This window comes from Candoia aspera, chromosome 6 (assembly GCF_035149785.1).
Source record: "Candoia aspera isolate rCanAsp1 chromosome 6, rCanAsp1.hap2, whole genome shotgun sequence".
NCBI classification, from domain to species: domain Eukaryota; kingdom Metazoa; phylum Chordata; class Lepidosauria; order Squamata; family Boidae; genus Candoia; species Candoia aspera.
Window position 1 is genome coordinate 37,970,192 of NC_086158.1, and position 27,510 is coordinate 37,997,701.

Here is a 27,510-nt window from a genome sequence, read left to right on the forward strand (position 1 = left end):
CTGACGAGTGCTGGCACCTGTGCCGGGCGGGGCTGTTACGAGGGAGGCGGGATACGTTTGAAGCAAGGGTTTAAGTTTGTATTTGGCGCGCTTTTGCTCATTCTCAGCTTTCTCTGTATTTGTCTTTAGTACTCTAATAAATCAGATTTCATTTAGCATCCTCTTGTGAGTCTGAGTATTTGGGGCTAGGGCAATCATTACAGCAGGACACAAAATAATGGATATAAGTCATAGGAAGGCAGACTACAATTGACACCCTGATAATAAGAATAGCTGACAGTGGAACCAATTGCCTAGAGAGATGGTAATCACTGGATGGAATCTGTTTAGGATGTTTAATTTGGATTCCTGCACTAAGAAGGGGGCTGGAATCAATGGCCTAAATGTCTCTTTCCAGCTCTGTGGTTCTCTGGTATCACCTACTGAGGTGATGGTAAAGCAATCTGCTCAATTTTAATGCAATATTCCAGTATTAGCATTTAAGATACTGTGATATATTTTCTGTTTTATGGAGGAATTGTGCTCATGGTTAGGCAAATGATTATACTGTTAACAATCTCCAGCCTGTGAATAATAACTATCTTAAATAAATGACATTAATATTGGGTTGTTAATGAAGTATGGAACCAAAATCCAATGCTTCTTAACAGATGTATTGTTTATCTGGTATTTCATATTATAATATTTAGATACTTGCACTTTAACAAGCCTGTCTGTGTCCTATTTCAATTCATCTATTTCAGGGACTGTATAAATCCCAGGTCAATTTACCCCATCCAGCCTATCCTAACCAATTTGTACAACATTTTGATACATTAAAAAATCCTATAAGCTTTCACAGCAGTATCATACTTTCTGTAGCCTCCTGTATCCACCAGCAGTGCTTCTTGAGTTGCCCTTGAGACAAACAAATTAGCTGTACCTACTCCATTTTGGGTTCAGGCCTGCTTATGAATTAACCCTTTAAGGGTGAGAAAAGACAGAAAAAGGTAACCATGTTTATTTTCCTTGATTTTTGGTGGCTTTTGATACCATTGACTGTGGTATCTTCCTAGACCAGTTATATGGGTTGGGAATTGGGGGTACAGTATTATAGTGGTTCTACTCCTCTCTTCAGAATTGGGTTCAGAGGATGGCATTGGGTGACTGTTCCTCAAACCTATGGCAATTGGATTCCATGGAGCACCATTGTAACCTCAGTATTATTCAACATCTGTATGAAAATATTCAAGGTAGCCATCAGTATGAAGATACTTTCAATTGCAATTCTCTGCATCACCTCTGGACTAACGTCCATGGTTCCATTCTTGAGGAACTTACTATGAATACACTATACCTATTTGAAGGCACTGCACTAACTGCCATTTGCTATTTGGCTGATTTAAAGGTATTACTTTGTGGCTTAGGATTTCTCCTTTACATTACATCTAAGATCTAGTGGGGGTGTCCTCTTGAGAATGCTGCATTTGTTAGGGGGTTGTTATGCCCTGACTTGAGAAAAAGAATTCTATTACATGCTTTCCGATTGTAGAACTTTCTTCCTGTTCAGTTATGGTTGATGATACTAAGCCTTGTAAGTTTTTGGTACCAGATTGCCATGCATCAGTTCACTCAGACTTTAGATTAAATATCTGTGACTCTTCCTATTAGTTTTCTTATTCATATCCTGTACTACAATATTTCCAGATGTTTTCTGGTTTTAAGTATGTTATACATACGCTGATGATTATCATCTCCTCATCACCACCACCAATTTGTAAATTGTGTAGAACTTATTATAAATGGTTTTAATTGTTCTCCATTTTGAGAATATTGTTAGAATGAATAGGCTATTTAAAGGTTGCATAAATAAATGAAATATACTATTCCCACTGTTCAAGAAGCTTTTTTGCTGCTATGAATGATTCCAGGGCTTTTATTGAGTTTAAAGGCTAAACACTTCAGCTACCTCTTGAATATGGCAGAAATATTAATATTTCTTCCTTGCAGTCCACATATATAACTGCATATGGTCTCTTTGTAGTAGGAGCCTGACTGACCAGCTGCTGTAGCTGGGGTCCGAAAGAGTCACAGAGAATTGCGCTATATTGTTAATTAACACTGGTATCCGTCAGTGCAGCTCCATACAGATACCTGTATGTAAAAATACTTGATCTGATACAATAGGGTAATGGAGTCTCTGGCAATGAAATGTGTCATAATTCTGAAGAGAAATGTAGATATCCAGTAGTTGTATTTCATAGAAGAAAATAAATAAGATAGATTAGATAAGACTATGTAATTTGTAGTGGTTCTTCAGTACAGTTTTATTTTTTAATAGTGGTATCTTTTAACAATTTTTCCCACTAAGCTAAAATCTTTTTTAGACTTAAAATGTACTCAGAGATACATTTGTTTTCATTCTATGTATGCATTCATGCAACATTCTTAACTCTCATTTGCTTAACCATTCTTTGCTGAATAATCCACATTTAGCTGGAGTCACACCACATGCTATGCTATAAATCATTGTTTACCAACCATAATGGTAGTGTTGACAAAACACTGAGCCAAAACCAAATAAACCATATTTGTGTGATTTCAGGCCAGGTTTGTGCTTTTTGCAGCTGATTCTGCTTGGAGGATATTGTCAAGTAACTGATAAAACTAAATAGTTCCACAGGTCTGGAATCTGTACCACCCTACCATTTGGCACAAAGCTAGGATGGTTCCCGTAATTGTGCCTTTGGGCTAAATGGAGTTCAGATAACTACTTAGAGAGTTTTTATTTTTCTATTTTACAGAGTATGCTTTTTACTAAACTGTACGAGCATTATAGGATTTAATGGCTTGCTATTCTTGGTATAAATATTCACCAGTGATATCTGAAAGGAAAATAATGTCTCAGTCAGAATGTTATCAGCACCATGGAAAAATGCTTTGAAAGGACATAGTATTTGCTGTCTTTTAATAAATATGAGATTGGTGATAATGAACCAGAATGCTATCTGTCATGTTGTTCCTTTTAAAATGAAAAAATTTTGTAAGTTGTCAAGTAATTTTTTAAATGTCTTATTTTAATACCAAGAGCAAATATTAAGACCTTTTAGACCTTATTCTCCTTCTAAATGGACTTATTTTTAATATATTCTCTTAAATAGGATTGTAAGCTTATGCACATACGTTCCTGTCAGGATCAGCAGCATGGAAAAGAAGCATTTAGCATCTTTTAATCCTGTTGGCCTTTTGTCATACTGATTTACATAGTGATGTGCATATATTATCTTGGGAATTAAGCAGTATGATCAAATCTAAATGTAATTAATGCCTGTTGCCATCATCCTAAAAATTCCATAAAATATGTTTGGGCATATTTCACATGGATAAATTTGTCCATCCATTTTTGCCAAAGTTTCATCAGTGCCTGATTGCTAGATGTACAATAAACAAGGGCGAATGCAGTGCTGTGTCTTACACATTCATGGGAATGTTGAGGAGGTATTATTTTGGATATTGACTTTTGGGAAGAAATGTTTCACAGTTCTGAATTTGAATCTGGTTTTGCATCTATACAGTCAAAAAGCACTATGCAGATGACACATAATCATTTTCTATTCTTGAAGATACCAGTGTATTTAAGATACCTGCCTTTTCATTTCCATTTCATAATAGTGCAATAAATTAATTTGAAGATGTCTTTGAACTCTGGTTAATATCATTCCAGAAATTCCTGATTCTCCTAGTGACCTGTTTCCCCTATTTTTTAATTTCAGGTTACTTCCAGGATTTGTTAAACAAATCAGAGAAGGCACTTTATGACACATTTCCTGGTATGTATGGAGACCTTTATCTCCAGAACATAAAGCTTTTCAAAGACTTGTATAGTGAGCTGCGGCATTATTATCGAGGTCCTAACATCAACTTAGAAGAAGCCCTCAATGAATTTTGGACTCGCCTGCTAGAGCGGCTCTTCAAGTTGATGAATCCTCAGTACCAGCTTCCGGATGAGTATGTGGACTGCATAGTGAAGCACTCGGAGCAGCATAAGCCATTTGGAGAGGTTCCAAGGGACCTGAAGCTCAAGGCAACAAGGGCCTTTATTGCAGTCCGTTCCTTTGTGCAGGGACTTGGTGTGGGCAACGATGTTGTCAGGAAGGTCTCTCAGGTAGGTCATTAGCTTAAACTGCTATGTGATCACCCTTCCTGAGAAGTTTTAAAGTATCTATTTACTCTGGGAAATACATTTAGCACTGTATTAGACAAGGCAAACAGATTCATTAGTTAGTGCCATTTTCCGCTTTCAGTAAATAATTACTCCAAGCAGAGAGCTTCCTTCAGGTTTGTGGGTGCTGTCCCAAAGTTTTGTCATAGCAGGATTCATCCTGCAATTCAGCAAAGCAGTGGGATTCTTTCTTTTTGAGTGTTAAATTGCTCAGAGGTGCCATTTGCTTTTTGCTGTATTACATCAGATCAACATAGTGTCTGGGGTATTGTGGGCAAAACACAATAGTGACAGTCAAAGCTAAATATTCTAGGAAGGGCATGGCCATGTGACATCAGCATAGTGAGACCTGGAAGCTGCCCAAGGTCATATGCAGTGTCTTTAGGAGGAAAAAGTAACAGCATGTTATGGTAACCATACTGAAGAGCCAAATGCCTCTAGTAACTCACAAGCATAGAATGTAGTTAGAATTAAAATTTCTTTAAATTTGTGGCTAGTTTTCAATAACTTCTATGGAACATAGTGGCCATCTAGTTAAAGAATGAATTGCCTTATAACTCTCTCATTGCAGCATCGTTGCTTCTCCTGCCACTTTCATACTACCAGTTCTTCCCAAGTCAGGGAACTAGTTTCTCTACCAGAAACTAGAGTAAGGTGACATGGGGATGTTTAGGATCCTGTCATATGGCATTTCCAGAGAATTATAAGAAGCGAAATCATAGTGGCTTCCATATTACTGAAAACATTGTGGGAAAGAGCCCTTAAGGCAACTAAATATTTGCAGGTTTGCTATGAAACATGTCAAGCTCCTTTTATGCTTGATGCTATAAAATGCACATGCACAGAGAAAGATCATGCAGGTTAGCACAGTACATACTGGGGAAGTTGCTTGGAAGGTAAAAAGAATTATGTTACAGAGTGCTGCAGAAGTATATGATGTTAGACTAATGAAATATATTTTTATTTCTCATGTTTACCCTCTAGTCTCATTAGAAATCCCCTTGCAAGTAGCAATAGTAAAATAAGGAGCTTTCCTTTAGTATGTCAAATAAGTGATAAATCATACAGTGCTGGAGAATAAACACCCAAAATCATTGTACTTCCTGTGCCTTGTTTGCAGAGGTGTGCAGTGTAATTCCCTTTATCTAAGATATATTATACCTAACTTGCCCCGTGGCTCAGGTTTGTATTCACATCCACAAACAAGGGTATAGCAATCTGTACCATTCTTATTGTAGTTGATCCTTATTTGATAAAATCTGCTGTAGACAAAGCAAAAAAAAAAAAAAAACTACTCATAAGCCAGCCTTAGAAAGAGCCAGTAAATTGCATGAAGAGAACTATTTTGTTGTTCAGGTCAAGCAACATTTTCATTTTTAATTACTTCTGCTTCCTGTTTTTGCCACAGCTAAAGTTCCTTACTTGCCCCAGCTACCAGGCCTTTGTAATCTTTTAACATTTCAGCCATTTTCCTTTTCAGTTTGCCCTTCAGTTGGATCACTATATTCCAGAAGCTCTTGTAGTGATAGAAAGGTCTGCATGATGGCTGGACTGAAAGAAAACAGAAGGAAAGCTGCTTACTGAATTGCACATTAGGTGGGCTCTGCTCACAACCCCAGAAATGGCATAAAGCATTAGTTCTCCCATTAGTCATCCTCGATGAAGAGTAATTCAAACATTAAATTTTGAATGGTAATGCAACGGAGCCTGAAACTGTTCATGACTATTTCAAAATACCTTTATTTTAGTATGAATGAAATATTTTGCTATTTGAGGGCTGTAGGTGGCCAGCCTAGAGATTTCTTGCCAGACGTTCTTTAGCATATATGCAATTTTGTGACCTGCTAAGAAAGCATTTTGTATTATCCACAAGATAATCCCTGGGTAATACTTTCTCATACCACCTTAATTCTGCTGGCAGGTTAGCAAAATTAAGGAAAATAGGCCAGTGCTGGAAGCAGCTCTGTGAATGGATCCATGAGACTGCTTTTCACACACTATAAAGTATTCTCTCAATAGTCACCCTATCGTAAGCATCCTGTGGAAATAGGTCAGGTGAAAGAGCCAGCATGACAATAATGTATACCCTAGAAGTTCTCTGTGACACACTTCACACTTCATTTTTCCCCGGTCTTCTAAGTGTATTGACTTCTGGATAGTGTTTTCTGTCCAATGATTTGCTTCCCCTTTGCAGTAGTAGCCTGAATTGGTAAAGAAGTGGAATTTGTTCAGGCGTAATAGAATTCTGTCAAAAGGCATATCAGTATAACAAACTTCACTCTGAGATGAAACAGCATTATTCAGACACCAGACCTATTTAAAGATAGTGTTCCAAGGATTATGATCCTCCAGCTTTATAACTTGTTCATAGCAGTGTTCCAAGGCTATGAACAAGTTATAAAGCTGGAGGATCATATTTAAATGATCCTTAATCACTTAATAATTAAGCTCACCATGAAATTCAGTTCATGTTACATTTTTGATGTCTAGCGCTTCCAACCTTCAGCAAAGGATCATTACCTTGTCATGGTGCTGGTGCTTGACCACCTCAATGACGCCATGAGCTAAACCGTAAAGGGTCACCCAAGATGGGAAGGTCATGACAGAGAGGTCAGACTAAATGCAATCCCTGGGGAAGGTAATGGCAACCCACCCCAGTATTCTTGCCGTGAAAACTAAATGGATCAGTACGACCAGAGATATGTTGGTATACCATCGGAAGATGAAACCCCCAGGTCGGAAGATGGTCAAAATGCTACTGGGGAGGAACAGAGGATGAGTTCAACTAGCCCCAGATGTGATGACGCAGCTAGCTCAAAGCCGAAAGGACGGCTAGCAGCCAACGGTGCTGGTGGTGAACGGCGAATCCGATGTTCTAAGGATCAACACACCATTGGAACCTGGAATGTAAGATCTATGAGCCAGGGCAAATTGGATGTGGTTATTGGTGAGATGTCAAGATTAAAGATAGACATTTTGGGCGTCAGTGAACTGAAATGGACTGGAGTGGGCCACTTCACATCAAATGACCACCAGATCTACTACTGTGGACAAGAGGACCACAGAAGAAATGGAGTAGCCTTCATAATTAAGAGTAAAGTGGCTAAAGCAGTGCTTGGATACAATCCAAAAAACAATAGAATGATCTCAATTCAAATTCAGGGCAAGCCAACTAACATCACAGTGATCCAAATATACGCCCCAACCACAGATGCTGAAGAAGCTGAAGTAGAGCAGTTCTATGAGGATCTGCAGCACCTACTGGACAACACGCCTAAAATATGTTATTTTCATCACAGGAGACTGGAATGCTAAGGTGGGCAGTCAAATGACACCTGGAATTACAGGTAAGCATGGCCTGGGAGAACAAAACGAAGCAGGACATAGGCTGGTAGAATTTTACCAAGGGAACTCACTCTGCATAACAAACACTCTCTTCCAATAACCTAAGAGATGGCTTTATACATGGACTTCACCAGATGGACAACACCGAAATCAGACTGACTACATCCTTTGCAGCCAAAGGTGGCGGACATCTATACAGTCGGTAAAAACAAGACCTGGAGCTGACTGTAGTTCAGATCACAAACTTATTATTGCACAATTTAGGATCAAACTCAAGAGATTAGGGAAGACCCACAGATCAGCTAGATATGAGCTCACTAATATTCCTAAGGAATATGCAGTGGAGGTGAAGAATAGATTTAAGGGACTGGACTTAGTAGATAGGGTCCCCGAAGAACTATGGACAGAAGTTCGCAACATTGTTCAGGAGGCAGCAACAGAATACATCCCAAAGAAAGAGAAAACCAAGAAGGCAAAATGGCTGTCTGCTGAGACACTAGAAGTAGCCCAAGAAAGGAGGAAAGCAAAAGGCAACAGTGATAGGGGGAGATATGCCCAATTAAATGCAAAATTCCAGAGGTTAGCCAGAAGAGACAAATCTCAATAAAATAGTTAACAGCAGAGACATCACACTGACAACAAAGGTCCGCATAGTTAAAGCAATGGTATCTCCAGTAGTAACATATGGCTGCGAGAGCTGGACCATAAGGAAAGCTGAGTGAAGGAAGATAGATGCTTTGGAACTGTGGTGTTGGAGGAAAATTCTGACAGTTCCTTGGACTGCAAGAAGATCAAACCAGTCCATACTCCAGGAAATAAAGCCAGACTGCTCACTTGAGGGAATGATATTAAAGGCAAAACTGAAATACTTTGGCCACATCATGAGAAGACAGGACACCCTGGAGAAGATGCTGATGCTAGGGAGAGTGGAAGGCAAAAGGAAGAGGGGCCGACCAAGGGCAAGGTGGATGGATGATATTCTAGAGGTGACGGACTCGTCCCTGGGGGAGCTGGGGGTGTTGACAACCGACAGGAAGCTCTGGCGTGGGCTGGTCCATGAAGTCACAAAGAGTCGGAAGCGCCTAAACGAATAAACAACAACAACAAGTGGTTCCAACAAAATAAACAAATGGTTACAATATAATAATGTTGTACTTTATTCCATTGGGTAATGTTAATAAGGGAATGTTTCTAACATATATGCCTCCTATAAATTTAGGTTAGCTCTCTATCTTCTTACCTTTTTTTTTGAAGCACTGTTCTGTTTGGAAAGTCACACTAATTTCTAAGAGCAAAAGATTGAAAGGCATACCATGACAGAATTTTTTTTTTCCAGAATACCACAAAACTTTCTCAACATGTCTTCAGGGGACCAGGTTGGGGAAGGCTGGTATTGGCCCTTAGGCTCAAGTTGAATTGATCGTTTCAGACCCATCTGTTAAAACAGGTGGTGGACTTCTCCATAGCGCCTCTCCCTCCTCCCAATGCTTTATCCTCAGTGGAATTCCTCTCTGTCTTTGGTAGAGGAAAACAGTGCTTGAAGCAAAGAGTATGGGGGGATGAGCCATGTTTTCTTAAGCTCCATTAGCATACCTCCTTTTGCCTTAAAACTTTACTTTAGGGGTAAACTTCAAAAGAAAAATAATATGTTGTTCTACACAGTGGAGGAATAACAGTCTAATACAAATTCTAAATCATCCCCCAGTGGGTTTTTTTTTCATTCAGACATTCTGTCAATATTTTTAATAAAAGGGAGAGTGAAGATGAACATACTAGCACCTTCTTCCCCTCATCAGTCTTGCCCTCATCCACCAAGCTCTTAATGTGATGTAGAGCCTTGGAATTTCCACATCAGCGAGCCAATTCTGAAACTCAAACAGAGAATCTTCAGAAGAATTTTATGGAATTTCCTTTTCCAAATCAAAAAACAGACCACTATGTATAAGAAGGATTTATCATGTAGAAAAAAAATTGCTAATAACACTGTTAGAGATTTACTCTTTGCTCTATATTTAAAGCTCCTCACATGTATATGCATATACATATTCATAGAGAGATACGTATATCTATAGTACATACTATAGATTCTGGTGGATCTGTACACACACATTCCTTGTAACTTAATTGACTTGAACAGAGCAGAATGAAGAAAATAAATACCACTTCAGTATAGACGATTATAATACATGCTCATTTTGCTGTCACACTCTCTCCAGATGCATTTTTTTTCTCCTGACAGATCTGCTAGTTTTTTGTTTGTTTTTAAGGTGGGGGATAAATACATGTCAAGCAACAATTCTTGGATCATTAGTCCTTTTGCAACACAAATGTTGTAAAAATTAAAATTCTGCTATTATGCTAAATATAAATACCCTGGATTGCAGCTTACCATGGAGCAAGAAGCACACAAGCAATAGACTTGTTTTTGCTGTTTTTCAGGTATAATAAATAAATGAATCCAGTTTTATTAAGTGATTAGTTTTTATTACCACATTAATATAATTCTCTCTCTTCCCCGCACACACAACTCACAGAGGCATGTCTGCACATTTCTCAACTTAGATCGTAACTGCACAATAATGGCTGGTGACAGCTTTCATAAAATGTCATTGTTTATCAAGAATAAAGGATGGCACCATAGGGTGTGCTTGTTGTGTTGCCTTAGACACTGAAATCCAATATGTCCCTGTATTAAAATGACTTTGCACTTTCATTTTGTTTTGTATACTCCTGTGTATATGTCAGACCAATTCCCTGACTTCACTTTTTATAGAATTTATCAAAATACGAAGTTCTTTGAATTTTTTTCAGAAATGGCTCTAGAATAGGCAAAATGTCTAAACTGATCCCTAATTCAGTGCATATTGTATTCATCATTAAAAATTCTGACCTTTATGTGTCCTTGATGGATAAAAATAAGTTGTTAATGAATTTCATTTGAATGGGTTGATTATAGACTTGGTCATACTTAGAGCATAAACAACTGTAGTCTACCTTATGAATAACTAAGTCTGGATAATTATATTTAGCACAATATGTGAGCTAGTAATATACTTTCTGCTTATATATTTATCTGAGAAAGTAGTAAATTCTATTTTCATATCATCTATAATTATGCTAAATCTGCAGACTGCTGAGCTTCATGCCATATTTTAAAAAGAAATGTAAAAAAAAGTTTCTTAAACTTAAATCATATCAAATCTAGATGGCATACAGCTCTGATTTCCTGTGAGGTAGTTATTCAAAAAGAGAAATAATTCCAGGGGTTGCCTAGTTGATGTGCGTAAGTAACCCCTAGTTGAATTCTCAGCCAGAATACTTGGACGCAGAAAAAATGAAATAGATCTGCAAAAAGTGCAACATATTGCATTGGCCTTGGTCTGCTCCTTATCTGAATTATTTATTCATTCATTCTAGGGGATACTGTGCATATTTCTTATGAACAGAAAGATTATTTGTTCAGGATACTTAAACAAGCCTAAACCAGTCCTGAACTTTAACCTTGACTTCTTAATATGACTCTTGGAAAATACCTCTTTAATTTCCCTCAGTTAAAGGTACAGGCAGATCTTTAAATGTCAGGCAGAGCATTCCTCACATCTGTTTGATGAAAGCTTGTTGGAACACGTTTGAATGAATGAAATACCCAACCAACCAAAATTTAGCTCTCTAAAATTCCTACGTTATTTATTTATTTATTTATCAACTTTGTATAGTCACCCATCTCACAGAAAAGTGAGATCAGAAAGAATAGTAATAAATCAAATTGTAAAAAAAACAATAGTAATGCATTTGCTACCAATAAATCAATCCTATCCCATCATGGCTTCAGCAAAGGATCGTTACCTTGTCGTGGTGCTGGAGCTTGAGCACCTCAATGATGCCATGAGCTAAACCGTAAAGGGCCACCCAAGATGGGAAGGTCATGACAGAGAGGTCAGACTAAATGCGATCCCTGGGGAAGGTAATGGCAACCCACCCCAGTATTCTTGCCGTGAAAACTAAATGGATCAGTACAACCAGAGATATGTCGGTATACCATCGGAAGATGAAACCCCCAGGTCGGAAGATGGTCAAAATGCTACTGGAGAGGAACAGAGGATGAGTTCAACTAGCCCCAGATGTGATGACGCAGCTAGCTCAAAGCCGAAAGGACGGCTAGCAGCCAACGGTGCTGGTGGTGAAATTGTATGTGGTTATTGGTGAGATGTCAAGATTAAAGATAGACATTTTGGGCGTCAGTGAACTGAAATGGACTGGAATGGGCCACTTCACATCAAATGACCACCAGATCTACTACTGTGGACAAGAGGACCACAGAAGAAATGGAGTAGCCTTCATAATTAATAGTAAAGTGGCAAAAGCAGTGCTTGGATACAATCCAAAAAACGATAGAATGATCTCAATTCGAATTCAGGGCAAGCCATCTAACATCACAGTGATCCAAATATACGCCCCAACCACAGATGCTGAAGAAGCTGAAGTAGAGCAGTTCTATGAGGATCTGCAGCACCTACTGGACAACACGCCTAAAAGAGATGTTATTTTCATCACAGGAGACTGGAATGCTAAGGTGGGCAGTCAAATGACACCTGGAATTACAGGTAAGCATGGCCTGGGAGAACAAAACGAAACAGGACATAGGCTGGTAGAATTTTGCCAAGACAACTCACTCTGCATAACAAACACTCTCTTCCAACAACCTAAGAGCCGGCTTTATACATGGACTTCACCAGATGGACAACACCGAAATCAGATTGACTACATCCTTTGCAGCCAAAGGTGGCGGACATCTATACAGTCTGTAAAAACAAGACCTGGAGCTGACTGTAGTTCAGATCACAAACTTATTATTGCACAATTTAGGATCAAACTCAAGAGATTAGGGAAGACCCACAGATCAGCTAGATATGAGCTCACTGATATTCCTAAGGAATATGCAGTGGAGGTGAAGAATAGATTTAAGGGACTGGACTTAGTAGATAGGGTCCTGGAAGAACTATGGACAGAGGTTCGCAACATTGTTCAGGAGGCGGCAACAAAATACATCCCAAAGAAAGAGAAAACCAAGAAGGCAAAAATGGCTGGCTGCTGAGACACTAGAAGTAGCCCAAGAAAGAAGGAAAGCAAAAGGCAACAGTGATAGGGGGAGATATGCCCAATTAAATGCAAAATTCCAGAGGTTAGCCAGAAGAGATAAGGAATTATTTTAAACAAGCAACACGTGGAAGTGGAAGAAGACAATAGAATAGGAAGGACAAGAGACCTCTTCCAGAAAATTAGAAACATCGGAGGTGAATTCCAGGCCAAAATGGGTATGATCAAAAACAAAGATGGCAAGGACCTATCAGAAGAAGAAGAGATCAAGAAAAGGTGGCAAGAATATACAGAAGACCTGTATAGGAAGGATAACAATATCGGGGATAGCTTTGACAGTGGTCAGTGAGCTAGAGCCAGACATCCTGAAGAGTGAGGTTGAATGGGCCTTAAGAAGCATTGCTAATAACAAGGCAGCAGGAGACAACGGCATCCCAGCTGAACTGTTCAAAATTGTGCAAGATGATGCTGTCAAGGTAATACATGCTATATGTCAGCAAATTTGGAAAACACAAGAATGGCCATCAGACTGGAAAAAATCAACTTATATCCCCATACCAAAAAAGGGAAACACTAAAGAATGTTCAAACTATCGAACAGTGGCACCCATTTCACATGCCAGTAAGGTAATGCTCAAGATCCTGCAAGGTAGACTTCAGCAATTCATGGCGCGAGAATTGCCAGATCTACAGGTTTAGAAAAGGCAGAGGAACTAGGGACCAAATTGCCAATATCCGCTGGATAATGGAAAAAGCCAGGGAGTTTCAGAAAAACATCTATTTCTGTTTTATTGACTATTCTAAAGCCTTTGACTGTGTGGACCATAACAAATTGTGGCAAGTTCTTAGTGGTATGGGGATACCAAGTCATCTTGTATGCCTCCTGAAGAATCTGTATAACGACCAAGTAGCAACAGTAAGAACAGACCATGGAACAACAGACTGGTTTAAGATTGGGAAAGGAGTGCAGCAGGGCTGTATACTCTCACCCTACCTATTCAACTTGTATGCAGAACACATCATGCGACATGCTGGGCTTGAGGAATCCAAGGCTGGGGTCAAAATCACTGGAGGAAACATTAACAATCTCAGATATGCAGATGATACCACTTTGATGGCTGAAAGCGAAGAGGAACTGAGGAGCCTTATGATGAAGGTGAAAGAAGGAAGTGCAAAAGCTGGCTTGCAGCTAAACCTCAAAAAAACCAAGATTATGGCAACCAGCTTGATTGATAACTGGCAAATAGAGGGAGAAAATGTAGAAGCAGTGAAAGACTTTGTATTCCTAGGTGCGAAGATTACTGCAGATGCTGACTGCAGTCAGGAAATCAGAAGATGTTTAATCCTTGGGAGAAGAGCAATGACAAATCTCGATAAAATAGTTAAGAGCAGAGACATCACACTGACAACAAAGGTCCGCATAGTTAAAGCAATGGTGTTCCCTGTAGTAATGTATGGCTGCGAGAGCTGGACCATAAGGAAGGCTGAGAGAAGGAAGATCGATGCTTTTGAACTGTGATGTTGGAGGAAAATTCTGAGAGTGCCTTGGACTGCAAGAAGATCAAACCAGTCCATCCTCCAGGAAATAAAGCCAGACTGCTCATTTGAGGGAAGGGAATGATATTAAAGGCAAAACTGAAATACTTTGGGCACATAATGAGAAGACAGGACACCCTGGAGAAGATGCTGATGCTAGGGAGAGTGGAGGGCAAAAGGAAGGGGGGCCGACCAAGGGCAAGGTGGATGGATGATATTCTAGAGGTGACGGACTCATCCCTGGGGGAGCTGGGGGTGTTGACAACCGACAGGAAACTCTGGCGTGGGCTGGTCCATGAAGTCACGAGGAGTCAGAAATGACTAAACGAATAAACAACATCCCATGATGGGGGAGTGATAAACCTAAATGTGGTTGAAGACCCAGGGAAAATAAACTCTCTTTGAAGATCTGAGGGAACTATATGGATTTCTGGGAGTAAAGAATTCCAAAGTATGGGAGCTGCCACAAAGAACTAGCCCCCTCAGTTCAGATAGGAGGGTGCCAGCCCTACAAGGTAGACCAGGTTATGAAAAGTTTATCTACTTGTCTTGATAATGGATCAGCTGTAATTTCTGGGTTGTCTCCAAAGGCTGCCCCAGAATTCATTATAGTAATCCAGCCACCTGGTATCCAGCCAGGTAGTATGAGAGTCCACTGGAGGTGGGCAGCCAATAAATTTTAATAAATAAATAAATAAAGCATGAATTACCAATATCTGAGTGTCCTAGAATGTAGTATCAGCCAAAACTCATATTTAATTACAGCCTCCCGGAGGACCCCCAAGTCACACACCAATTATTTTGGGTGTAGTAGTACCCCATCCAAAGCGATCACCAGGGCCAATGTTCCTGGATATTTACTGATGTACAGCAACTCCTTCTTGGAGGCACTTAATCTGAGTTAATTTTGCCCCATTCAGAGCCTGACAACCTCTAAACAGTAGTTCAAGCTTTGTATGGCATCTCCAACTTGGTCCAGAGCAGCAAGGTACAACTATGTGTCATCAGCTTAGTAGTGACAGCTCACCCTGAACTGGTGGATGAACTCTCCCAGTGGCTTTATATATGTGTGAAATAACATGGGGAAAAACACAGCGATCTAAGGTATCTCACACTAGAGCAACCCATTTCTTCAAATATTCATGAGGATGATCCAGTCGTAGTTCAACATTCTAAATAGCATTTGTCTCAACTGGAAAAATTTAGCTATATTGTCTCTCCAGTTATAAATACTGTAGTGAGACTTCAACATTAAATGGGCCCCATTTTGCCCCACATTATAATTGACAGATTTGCTTACTCGTTTCCATCTGCTTTTCATCATTTCATCATTTTCATTTGGGAAAAGCTGAAACTGCTTTGGAATAGAGTATGTTTTGTGAACTGAAACTGAAACATTAGACTCAGTCACCTAAGCCTTTTCATATATTTTGACTGTTCTTCCAGAGTGTGCCTATAATAAAGAATGGGAGCCACAGATTCAATATTATCCTGTCCTCTTTTTGCATGCAGTCACTGAACACATAGTAGAGCCCAACCTTTAAAAAGATTTTTAGCATATTAATCCTTAAACAAAATACTGTTTATTTATACCTGCTGACTCTATCATAATGATATCCCACTTTATTTTATTGTTATTTCTTACTTGAAAAATACAAAAAGGGAAGATTAAAGAGTATGCCTGAGCATAAGTAATCACAGCTGAGCTAAGTTGACAGAGTCAAATCAGATCAAATCAAATATTTATTACAGTCATAGACCAGCATAGGACAGACACATGAATTTATAGCTGCTGAGCTTGCTGATCGGAAGGTCGACGGTTCGAATCCGCGTGATGGGGTGAGCTCCTGTTGCTAGTCCCAGCTTCTGCCAACCTAGCAGTTCGAAAACATGCAAATGTGAGTAGATTAATAGGTACCGCTTTGGCGGGCAGGTAACGGCATTCCGTTTAGTCATGCCGGCCACATGACCACGGAATTGTCTACGGACAAACGCCGGCTCTTCGGCTTGAAACGGAGATGAGCACCGCCCCCTAGAGTCGGACACGACTGGACTTAATGTCAAGGGAAACCTTTACCTTTACCTTTAATGGCTTAAGCTGTGATATTTTCATAGCAGTCATTCTCAGCAGTGAATCTTTGTCTAGCAAATGGTACTGAAGCATTTTTAAGAGCTTAGGGCAACTATATCTAGGCTGAAAAAGCCAGACAACCACCATGTGGCATCAGAGAGAGACAGAAAATTATTTTTTTGCTGCCATCTAGTAGCGACTTGGATTTTTGCAGCCCAAATACGGTAGTCTTACTCTTAGTGATAAGGACCACTTCAGACTGGATTGATTCATTGACTGTACCGTTAAGTTAGTGTTAACTCTTAGGAATGGCACATAGACCATTTCCAAGCAGTGTAGCCATCGCTGTAATCAGATCTATTTACCTTGCTGCTGGTTATCATAATCTTCTCTTTCCTTTTACTTTTCCTAGCATTATGGACTTCTTAAGGGAGCTAGATCTTAAATAATGTGTCCAAAATATGACAATCAGAGTCTGGTCATTTGTGCCTCAAGTGAGAACTCTAGATTGATCTGTTCCATTTGCTTGTTTTCATGGTATTTTCAGGAGTCTCCCAACATCAAATTTCAAAAGTGTCAATACTTTTTCTATCCTGCTTCTTCAACTTCTAACTTTTGCTTCCATAGAGTGTTGCTGAGAAAACAATTGTCTGCACAATTCTGAAATTTTACCACGCTCCTTGATTTTCATTGCTAGAGCTCACAGATGTCATGCGCTGCCTACCGCTGAGTAAAACACAGACGCTGATTCAGAGAAGAGCAGGTTCAGGTTTATTCAAATGTAGAGTTGCACGAAAAAAGCTGAGAGTGAAGGGAGCGTGCCGGTGCGGGGTTTAAATACCCCGCGCCGGTCAGCGCCCCCTCACCTTGGGTTGCGTCATCCCCCCTTTGTCCTGCATGCTTTCGTGCCAGTAGGTGAAGGGTTGCGGGGCCCCAGCTGGTGCCCCGGGATTGCCCATAATCGGTTTCCTCCTTCAGCCGGTGACTGCTGTCAGCTGGGTGATCTCCGTTGCGCTTTTGCTAACAGCTTGGGTGTGCCTCGTGATCCGCCTTGTCTTTGTCTTTCCTTCTTCCTCTTTTGTGTCCTGATGGCTGAATCATCCGGCCGGGGTCTGTGTCTGTTGTTGTGCGTGCTATGCTTATCTTAAGTCCCTTCCTCTGCTTCCTCGTTATTGTCATGTGTGCCGTTGTGCTGATGTCTTCAGCTCAATGGCACTCATGACATACTGCCCCCCGTCCAAATAGTGCCCCCCCCCAGCCTTCCTGTTTTCTCCAGGAGAGCTGTCAAAAATGGTTTTTTGTTTTGTTTTTTTAAATTCCCGCCGGAGTGTTTTCGCCCCTCCCTCTGTTCCGCCTTCTACCTCGTGTCCATCTTTAGGGTGTGTTCCAGGTGCGCATGCCCCGACCACACCCTGGGCATGCGCATGCCCCGGCCACACCCTGCTTGTTTGGCTCAGTTCGTCGAGGGAAGAGGCGTGGCTGGTCGGGTGCTTTTCAGCTCCAGGTAGGAACCTTATTTTTATGCGTTGTGCGAGTGCCATTGTATGTGTGCATCCTGGGCGTTGCCCCCAGGCATGCACTGGTGACCAATCGTTGCTCTCTCGTGGGCTCGGGGCGGGGAGAGGGTGAGTCCCGGGGGGGAGGAGGTCTACTCAAGTCGCGGGCTTGGGGGGCCCTTTCCCCTGGGGGCGCGGCGGGTGGGGGGGGCGGCCCGCGGGGGAAAGGGTGTTCAGGGGCCGGTTCGGCTTGGCGACCCTTCGGCTTGTCGGGGTACGTCCTGTGGAATGCCCGGGTCAGGTCTGGTGCCTTAACGTGTTGCGCCGCCACCCATTCTGGGTGGGGGAAGTGTTTCCACCTTACTAGGTAGTGTAGTGTTCCCCGTTGACGGCAAGAGTCGAGTATGTCTCTTACTTCAAAATGTTGTTGGCCGTCGATCATCACTGGGGAGGGCAGTGCCGTGCTTGGGTGCCATCGAGAGGTGGTTGCAGGTTTCAGGAGGCTGGTGTGAAATACCGGGTGGAGTCTCCGTAGATTGTGCGGCAGGTCCAGGCGTATTGCCACCGGGTTCACTACCTGTGTCACTCGAAGCGGCCCGATATACTTAGGCCCCAGTTTTTTCGAGGGTTGCGGTGACTTCAGGAATTTGGTGGATAGGTAGACCATATCCCCTGCCTGGAATGTCGGTTGCTGGCGCCGGTGCTTGTCGGCCTGCTCTTTGTAGGCCGCCTGTGCTTCCTTCAGTGCTGCCGTGATTATAGGCCACGATTCCGCTATCTTCTGTCCCCAGTCACTAGCGTCCACTTGGGGTCCCGGGGGTTGCGGTAGCTCCGATATGGGTACGAAGTCGCGCCCAGAGACTACTTCGAACTGGGTTTTCCCCGTGCTCGTGTGGACGGCGTTATTGTATGCGACTTCTGCGAACGGGAGCAGTTCGACCCAGTTGTCTTGGTGGTAGTTGGTGTATGAGCGTATGAATTGTTCCAGGGTGGCATTGAGGACCTCTGTGGCTCCGTCCGTCTGGGGGTGCCAGGCCATGGATAGGGCTTGTTGGGTCCCCGTCAGCTTTAGGAAGGCCCGCCAGAATTTCGAGGTGAATTGTGTGCCCCTGTCGGTCACCACACATGCGGGACATCCGTGTAGCCTGTACACATGTATAAGGAAGAGTTTGGCTAGTTGTTGGGCGGACAGGACCGATGAGCAGGGGATGAAGTGGGCCTGTTTCGAAAAGTAGTCTTTCACCACCCAAATGGCCGTTTTCTTCTGGCTGGGTGGGAGATCTACTATGAAATCCATGGAGATTTCCTCCCATGGGCGGGAGGGCTCCGCCACCATTTGTAAAAGTCCCGGGGGCTTACCTGGTGCCCGTTTGGCCCTGGCGCATGTCGGGCAGGACGCTACATAGGTTTTCACGTCCCGTCTCAGCGCGGGCCACCAGAATTGACATCGTGTTAGGTGCAGGGTCTTTAGGAACCCGAAGTGTCCCGCTTGCTTGGTGTCGTGGGATCTGCGCAAGATCGCCTGGCGTTGCGAGTCCGGGACATATATTCTGCCTTCCCCCCGTGCCAGGTCCTGTGCCATCGTCACCTTGTTGGGGTTTGCTAGTAGCCAAGGGTCGGTTTTGAGGGCGGCGGTGAGGTCCGCGCGTATCCCCCCTGGCAGTTGCGGTTGGCGCCGTCTGGTCACTGGTTGCCCCACCGTCGGTTGCGCCGTGGGGTTGGGCTGCCTCCGAGCGCCACTCCGGGTGGTCACAGCCATCCCCAGCTGGGAAGCGGATAGGACCGTCCCGATCATGTCTGGGGCGGGCTCCTCGTCTTGGGGCAGTCGGGAGAGGGCGTCAGCCAGGAAGTTCTTTTTACCCGGCATGAACTTCAGCTGAAAGTTGAAGCGGCTGAAGAATTGGGCCCATCTGACCTGTTTTGGGCTGAGGCGTCTGGGCGTCCGGAGGGCCTCGAGGTTCCGGTGGTCTGTCCAGACCTCGAATGGTTGGGTGGCTCCTTCTAGTAGGTGCCTCCATGTTTCCAATGCCGATTTTACTGCGAAGGCTTCCTTCTCCCAGACGTGCCAACGCCTTTCTGTCTCAGAGAATTTCCTCGACAGGTAGGCGCATGGTTTCAGGACTCCTGTGGGGTCCTTTTGGAGTAGTATGGCCCCCAGGGAGAAGTCTGAGGCATCGGCTTGGACCACGAACAGCCGTTCTGGGTCCGGGTGCGCAAGGATTGGCTCCGTGGTGAACAGCACTTTCAGCCTGTTGAATGCGGTTTGGCACGCGGGAGTCCAATTTAGTACTGTCCCCGGGTTCTTGGTGCGTCATGTGTCCCCCACCCCTTTAGTTTTGAGGAGGTCTGTTAGGGGGAGGGCTATCTCCGCGAACCCCCGTGCGAATGACCTGTAAAAATTCGCGAAGCCGAGGAAGCTCTGGAGTTGGCGCCTGTTATGGGGGCGTTCCCAATTCACCACCGCCTCGACTTTTGCGGGGTCCATCTCTATGCCTTCTCCGGAGATTCGGTACCCCAGGTAGTCTAGGCATGCTTTATGGAATTCGCACTTTGAGGGTTTGGCATAGAGTTTCGCCCTTTTTAGCTTATCAAGGACTTGTCTGACTAGGGTCACGTGTTCCTCGTGTGTTTTGGAGTAGATAAGGACGTCGTCTATGTAGACCAGGACCCCTTTGAACAGGTGTTCATGCAGAACCTCATTGATGAGCTGCATGAACACCCCCGGGGCCCCTGCTAGTCCGAATGGCAGCACTTTGTACTGAAAGGCGCCTAGGGGGCAGTTGAACACAGTTTTCCATTCGTCCCCCTCCCTGATTCGGATTCGGTAGTATGCCTCGCGAAGGTCCAGCTTGGAGAATACTCTGCCCGTGGACAGGTGGGCGAGCATGTCTTTTACGAGGGGTAAGGGGTATTTATTGGATAGGGAAGCTGCGTTGAGGCCCCGGTAGTCGGTGCAGAGCCGTAGGGTGCCGTCTTTTTTCTCTCGGAATAAGACGGGCGCTCCGACCAGTGAGCATGCCGGCTCTATGAATCCCCTCTCTAGGTTTTTGTCGATGAACTCCCGGAGGGTTGTCATCTCCTTCGGGGTCATCGAGTAAATCTTCGGCCTAGGTAAGGGGACATCGGGCAGCAGGTCAATCCTACAGTCCGTCTTGCGGTGGGGGGGTAGTTGATCAGCTTCCGCCTCTCCGAAGACCTCTGAGAAGTCAGCGTATTGCTCAGGTAGGTCTTCTGGGGTAGCTGTGTTGTCCTGGGTTGCCGCCTCTGCCCGTCCCACAGTGGGGTTGGTCCTGCCCGCCGGAACTGGCGCCCGGTACTCGCCGTCGTCGAATTGGAAGGTGCGGGTCTTCCAGTTGATGCGCGGGTTGTTTGTCACGAGCCATGGTATTCCCAAGACTACGATGGGCCATCCTATGTGGGTTACCACGAACGATGTTCGTTCGGTGTGGGTGCCCATTTGTAGGGTGACCGGCTCGGTCTGCATCGTGGCTGGTTTCCCTCCCGCTGTTGAGCCGTCCAGCTGGTGAAATGCCAGCGGCGTGGGGAGAGGGAGGCAGCGTAGGTCGAGTTTGGCAACTATGTCGGGGTGGATCAGGTTTTTCGAGCACCCCGAGTCCACTAGTGCCGCGGCCATGGTGGCTCCGTTGCCCACGGAGAGCTTGATTGCCGCCATTATTACGGAGCTTTCGCCGCTCTGTCGAAGTGATCCGCGCCTCTGTCCCACCACCTGCCTCGCGGCGCGTTTTAGGGCAGGTGGGGAGCGTTTCCCGCCAGCTGGTCTGGGTCTACGGCGTCCTCTCCCCCCAAGTAAGCGTCCCAGCCTTCGTCCGGTGTCGCTGTGGCTCCAGTCATTCGGCGGTGGGGGGGCGGCGGCGGGTTCGTTGGTTTGAGGCTAGGTTTCAGTGCGGGTTTGGGAGCGCTAGCTAGGGTTCGGTTGGAGAAGCAATCTGCCATTTTGTGCCCCATTTTTCTGCACCTCCCGCAGGGCCCGCGAGTAAATTTCTTCCTTTGATATGTGGGACCAGCCGGCCCCACGTGTGGCGCGGGTACCTTTGGGCTGGTGTTGGTTTTGTCTTCCGTCGTTGCCATTAGGAAGGTGCGGTGCGCGTGTTCCGCTCTCCCCGCGAGGTGGATCCAGCCTTGCAGAGTCTCCGGGTCGTCCCGGTAGAGAGCCCATTGGAGTACCTCGCGGTTGAGGCCCCTTTTGAACATTTCTAGCAGGGTGGTCTCGGACCAGTCGTTGATCCTCCCTGCGAGGGCTTTAAATTCAAGGGCGTAGTCCGGGACAGTGCGTGCGCCCTGATTGAGGCTTTGGAGTGCGCTTTTAGCCCTCTCTTTGGCTAGCGGGTCCTCAAAGTAGCGCTTCATCTTGGTGATGAAGGCATGGAAGTCAGAGAGGGCGGGGGAGTTGGACTCGTACATTTGGACGTACCAGTCTGCCGCCCGGTCTTGTAGTTTGATCGCCACGGCTGCGATCTTGTCCGCTTCTGAGTTAAAGGAGTGTCCGTGCCGCCCCATGAACTCCCTGGCATTCGTGATGAAGAACGACAGTTTCGCGGGGTTCCCGTCGAAGAAAATGGGGAAGTCCTTTGGGGCCCGGGTGTTCTGTGAGTCCCCTCTTCTCGCTTCCCGACCCATGGCTTCGTCCGCCTGGGCCGCTTGTTGATTAGCATTTGGCCCATGGGAGTGCGACGACCCGCTCGGGGTGTGGATCGGGGTGTGTACCTGCGCGGGAACATCGTTGTGCGGCGCGTGGGACATCAGCGATTGCAGCATGGTCCTGAGGTCCTTTAGCTGGGCCTCCATGGCCGCGAGTCTGGCTTGTGTTTCCCCGTCCGAGATCCGCGCCGCAGCTGGGGTCGGGTCTATCGGTGTTTCCGCAGGGTTGAGCCGCCGGTGGGGTTCAGGCGTTCCCGTCCGCTGGTCAGCTTCCTCCGTTTGGGGGTGCATCGGCTGGGTTGCCTCTCCATCCTCCACCGTGCTTGCCGCAGTTGGGCTGACGCTCCACGCCCGTGGCTGGGGTGTGATGTGGGGCGGGGGGGTCTCCGCGGGTCTCGGGAGGTATGTTGCTCCCTCCCGTGGCCGGGTCACCTCCACCTCCGTCTCCCTCTGGGGTTGTAGCTGAGGCTCGGGGTGGGCCGGGAGGGTGTCCGTGGCTCCTGGGGTCCGCGGTGCCTCTGGCCTCGATCGGTCCTCCTCCGCTTCTTGCCGTGTGGTTCACCCGCCTTGGCCGCGACGCGTCGGCCCCATCGCTCTTGTTCTTCTCGCCGTCTATTCCTCCCGCGGCTCGTTGTTGTCCGGTGGGGCTCGGCGAGGCTGAGTTTGTGACTCTCAGCTTTATGTCATGCGCTGCCTACCGCTGAGTAAAACACAGACGCTGATTCAGAGAAGAGCAGGTTCAGGTTTATTCAAACGTAGAGTTGCGCGAAAAAAGCTGAGAGTGAAGGGACCGTGCCGGTGCGGGGTTTAAATACCCCGCGCCGGTCAGCGCCCCCTCACCTTGGGTTGCGTCATCCCCCCTTTGTCCTGCATGCTTTCGTGCCGGTAGGTGAAGGGTTGCGGGGCCCCAGCTGGTGCCCCGGGATTGCCCATAATCGGTTTCCTCCTTCAGCCGGTGACTGCTGTCAGCTGGGTGATCTCCGTTGCGCTTTTGCTAACAGCTTGGGTGTGCCTCGTGATCCGCCTTGTCTTTGTCTTTCCTTCTTCCTCTTTTGTGTCCTGATGGCTGAATCATCCGGCCGGGGTCTGTGTCTGTTGTTGTGCGTGCTATGCTTATCTTAAGTCCCTTCCTCTGCTTCCTCGTTATTGTCATGTGTGCCGTTGTGCTGATGTCTTCAGCTCAACGGCACTCATGACAACAGATCATTTGCATTTTCAGTTATCTAGTAGTGTCATCAGCATAGTGCAGGTTATTGAAGTTTCTTTCTCCAGTTTCAAAGCCATGCTTTTCTTCTTCCAATCCAGCCTCCCTCATGATACATTCAACATATAGATTGAATAAACAAGGAGAGAGTATACAGCCTTATCACACTTCTTTGCCAACCTGGAGTCAGTTTGTTTTGCCATATTCCATCTCGAATGGGGCTTCCTGTTTCCTGTTTGAAAAATAGGTTTTTTTGTGATGACAATGGGATTTCTGTTTTTCTAAACACTTTCCACAGTGTGACATGGCTGACACAATCAAGACCTTTCTATAATTAATGAATTATATATTGATTTCTTTTTGGTATTCTTTGGTTTTCTCAATTATCCAGCATACATCAGCAATGTCTCTTATTCCTCTGCCTTTTCTAAAATCAGCTTGAACATCTGGCATCTGCCTTTCCATGCAGGGCTCTAGTTTGTATTGGATGATCCTAGGTATTGTTTTAGTAACATGTGAAATTAAGGATATTGTATGATGGTTTGCACACACTGTTAAGTGTCCTGACTTTGGTATTGGTATGTAGACTGTCCTCTTCCAATCTGTTGGCTGTTGTGTCATTCTCCAGACTTGCTAGTGTCACTTAGTTAGAACCATTACAGATTCTGAAGATATTCAGTGAGTTCTGGTTGCTTTCCAACTTGGTAATGACTGGAGTGCTAATCTAACTTCATCTTCTAGTACAATATGTTCCTGTAAATACAGAATATCTTCTAATGTATCTTGGATTTTGTCATCTCTTTTGTAAAGAATTTCAGTAGACTCCTTGCATTGTTGATCTTTTTAAAATCAGTTTGTATCTGTCCATACATGCTAATTTGATGTTGGAATCTTATTTGTTGTTCAGAGATCTTTGAGAAGGCTTTCCTTGTTTGTCTATGTCTGTTTCCATCTTTGGTGTCTTTACAGATGTCATACTGCTTCTTGTCTCTTCTAATGGCTCTCTGAAATTCTTTAAGTTCTTCGTCTTTCTTGGCTTTGGCTTCTTTTCTTGACAGTTTCTGCCATCTGTTCTGACTTCCAGTTTGCTTTCTTCTGTTTCTTGATCTTTGGCAGTCTCTTTTCCATTCATTCTTAACTTCTTTGATTTCATTCCATAGATCCTCTGGTTCCTTACCAGTGAAGTTCAAGACTTCAAAGCAATTTCTGATGATCTCCTTGAAAATGACCAGCATATGTTCAAGGTCATATTGTGGAAATTGGATGGCTTTGTTCTTAACTTGACTTGGAACTTGCACATGATCTGTTCCATAATTGGTTCTTAGGAACTTCTTTGTTATTATAACTGAACTCTTCCAACTCCTTGTACCAGTGTAGAGTCAATTTGATTTCTGTGAGCTCTGTCTGGTAATGTCCACATATATAGACATCATTTGGATTACTTGAAGTATGTGTTAGCAGTGAATAAATCAATGGATTGGCAAAAACAGATAACTCATTCTTCTGCTTCATTTCTGTTACCTTGGCCATACAGTCCAACTATGTTTTCCTTCTTACTATTTCCAACCTTGGCATTCCAATCTCCAATCACAAGCAGCACATCTTACTTACACATTGTATAGATTTCATATTGAACTTGACCATAAAACCCATCCACCTCTTCTTATGCATCAGTAATTGAAGCATAAATTTGGATAACCCTCATAATAGAGGGTTGTCTGCAGAATGTAATTGATATTATTTAGTGATTGACTGCATTGTAATTAAGTACTGTTGTTGCTGTATCCTTCCTGACTATAAAATCAGTACCATCCCTGCTTTGTTTTTCCCATCTTGAGTAGTAAACAGTATGATCTTCTGTCAGAAAGTGTCCAACTGCAGTCCATTTCAATTCACTCATGCCTAAGATGTCAATGTGTAATCAATTCATTTCATCTTTCAGAATGGTGAACTTTCCCCTGGTCAAGTTTCTTACATTCCATGTTCCCACTGTAATTCTATCTTTGCAGCTTCAGATTTTCTTTCCCTGCATAGTAACACCAGCAATATGTTCAGAAGGCTTTAATGTAGTTGCATCATAAGATGCATTACTACTCTGAAAGATTCTCTTTCTCAGTATAATGTTGAGTGCCATCCAACCTGCGGGTCCCATCTTCTGGCACTATATTGTCAATCACTTTATCTTGTCTATCCATGTGGGCTTCTTGGTAAAATACAGAATTATTTACTTCTTCCAAGCCATATGAAATTCTGCCTTTGCTGTTGTCACTAAAGTGATCATCCACCTCCAGCATCTTCATATATTACTGTTGCCTGATATAGGTGGCTGTTTGCTTTAGCTAGCAGCTGGGATGACCTTCGCCCCTTGCGTTTTCTTGCTTGGGAGTATATGCTCTTAACATACATTCCCTGCATTCTTCAGTCATCCCTCCCATACACCACAATGAGGCAACATACCAGGAATTGGGTGGGCAACAGATTGGAGGGATGTTAAAATACTTTGTTTCACCTTCCTTTTCTTGCCACATACTTCAGCTTGGCAACATTTTTAATGATACCAGCTGAAAAGTAATCTTGATATCAGCATAACTTCTGAAGCCAGGGTTGTGAGGCTAAACATTTGTTCTGTGTTTTTAAATAAAATACCATCATTGTGAGGTGTGATGTGCTATAGTACAGGCCAAGTGAGAACTGCTTGTATTCCTAGTACGGCAACCATATGGACATTTGAGAATTCTCTTTAGATGGACTCTCATCCTATTTCTGCTGATTCCAGCAGAAAATCAAGTCATCATCATCATCTGGGTTGATTCCTTTTTATATTTAACTATGATAGAATACTGGAAGAGAGACAGTCAGGACTAGATTTCACTGTATAGTTGTCACTTGGGTACCATTTGCTAAAAAGAGGTCTCCAGTTACACACACACACACAAAGCCTAGTACCTGTCAATCTTTATTTCTCCATACAATCCTGTTCACTCCTTATATTCTTCTATGCAAGAGTTTCCTTCCATTCCTCATTCCAAGGTTGTAGCTTCTAGCTTCCAGGCTTTGGGGGACTTAGCTTTGCAACTCTAGAACAAGCTGTCCCCCTCCTTTCCTTCATCTGAGTGAACAATTGGCATTAGAAAGAGATTAGTGTAGGGGCTGATTTTCCCATCCTACTCTCATTAATCTTGGCAGTTCCTGGATTAATGCCTCATTTATTTATAGGTGCATACGTGTTTGGTCGTATCACAGGGCTTTGTTTTAGATACAATTTGATGTTTTGCTTGATTTGTCTTGGATAATACTTGCTTACTGCTTTGGCTGTTAAATTGTGAGCTATTTTTATTGAATATAACTTTGTAATAATTTGTGTTTCTGATTTGTACCATGGTTTAGTAAAGGTGCATAATGAAGTTAGTAGTAGTAGTTGTATATCATGTTTTAGTGTTGGCTAGCAAACCAGATTCAGAAACTGAGATTTGAAGTGAAGTTGAAAACTATGTTTTCTGTTGACTAAGTTTTAACTTGACATCTAATTTGGTCGTCAGTATTTTTCCATTATATCTATAACCTGACCAGTAACAAGAATGTGCTACATTTCTGATGTATGTTATGATGAAAATGAGGCTGGTTCTTTTACACTAAATATTAAGAGGGAAGAAAACAAAACTGAATGAGGAAAAAAGTGCATTATCTTTGTATTTTTGGAAGCTCAAACATGATTTGAGTTCTAAATTATAGTTAGTACTAATTCTGGTTTGATACAATAACTGAAGTGAGGCCCACAGTGATGAAAATGGGGTTAACCTGTCAAATGTTGACTTTATTGTCTGATTTCAGATTCATGGAAATTTTAGTAAATTTATTTCCAAAACATTTATTTATATGTACATAATGTACATACATAATGT

At 43.7% G+C, this 27,510-nt stretch overlaps 1 protein-coding gene across 1 annotated transcript in view; it reads left to right on the top strand.

Annotated features, from left to right (window-relative positions):
* The window catches only part of GPC1 (glypican 1), a 270,795-nt gene that overhangs the window by 228,743 nt on the left and 14,542 nt on the right, over positions 1 to 27,510 (top strand). The window contains exon 3 of the mRNA XM_063306739.1: positions 3,753 to 4,144. Within this exon, the coding sequence (XP_063162809.1) occupies positions 3,753 to 4,144 (392 nt within the window). The remainder of the gene's footprint in view (positions 1 to 3,752; positions 4,145 to 27,510) is intronic.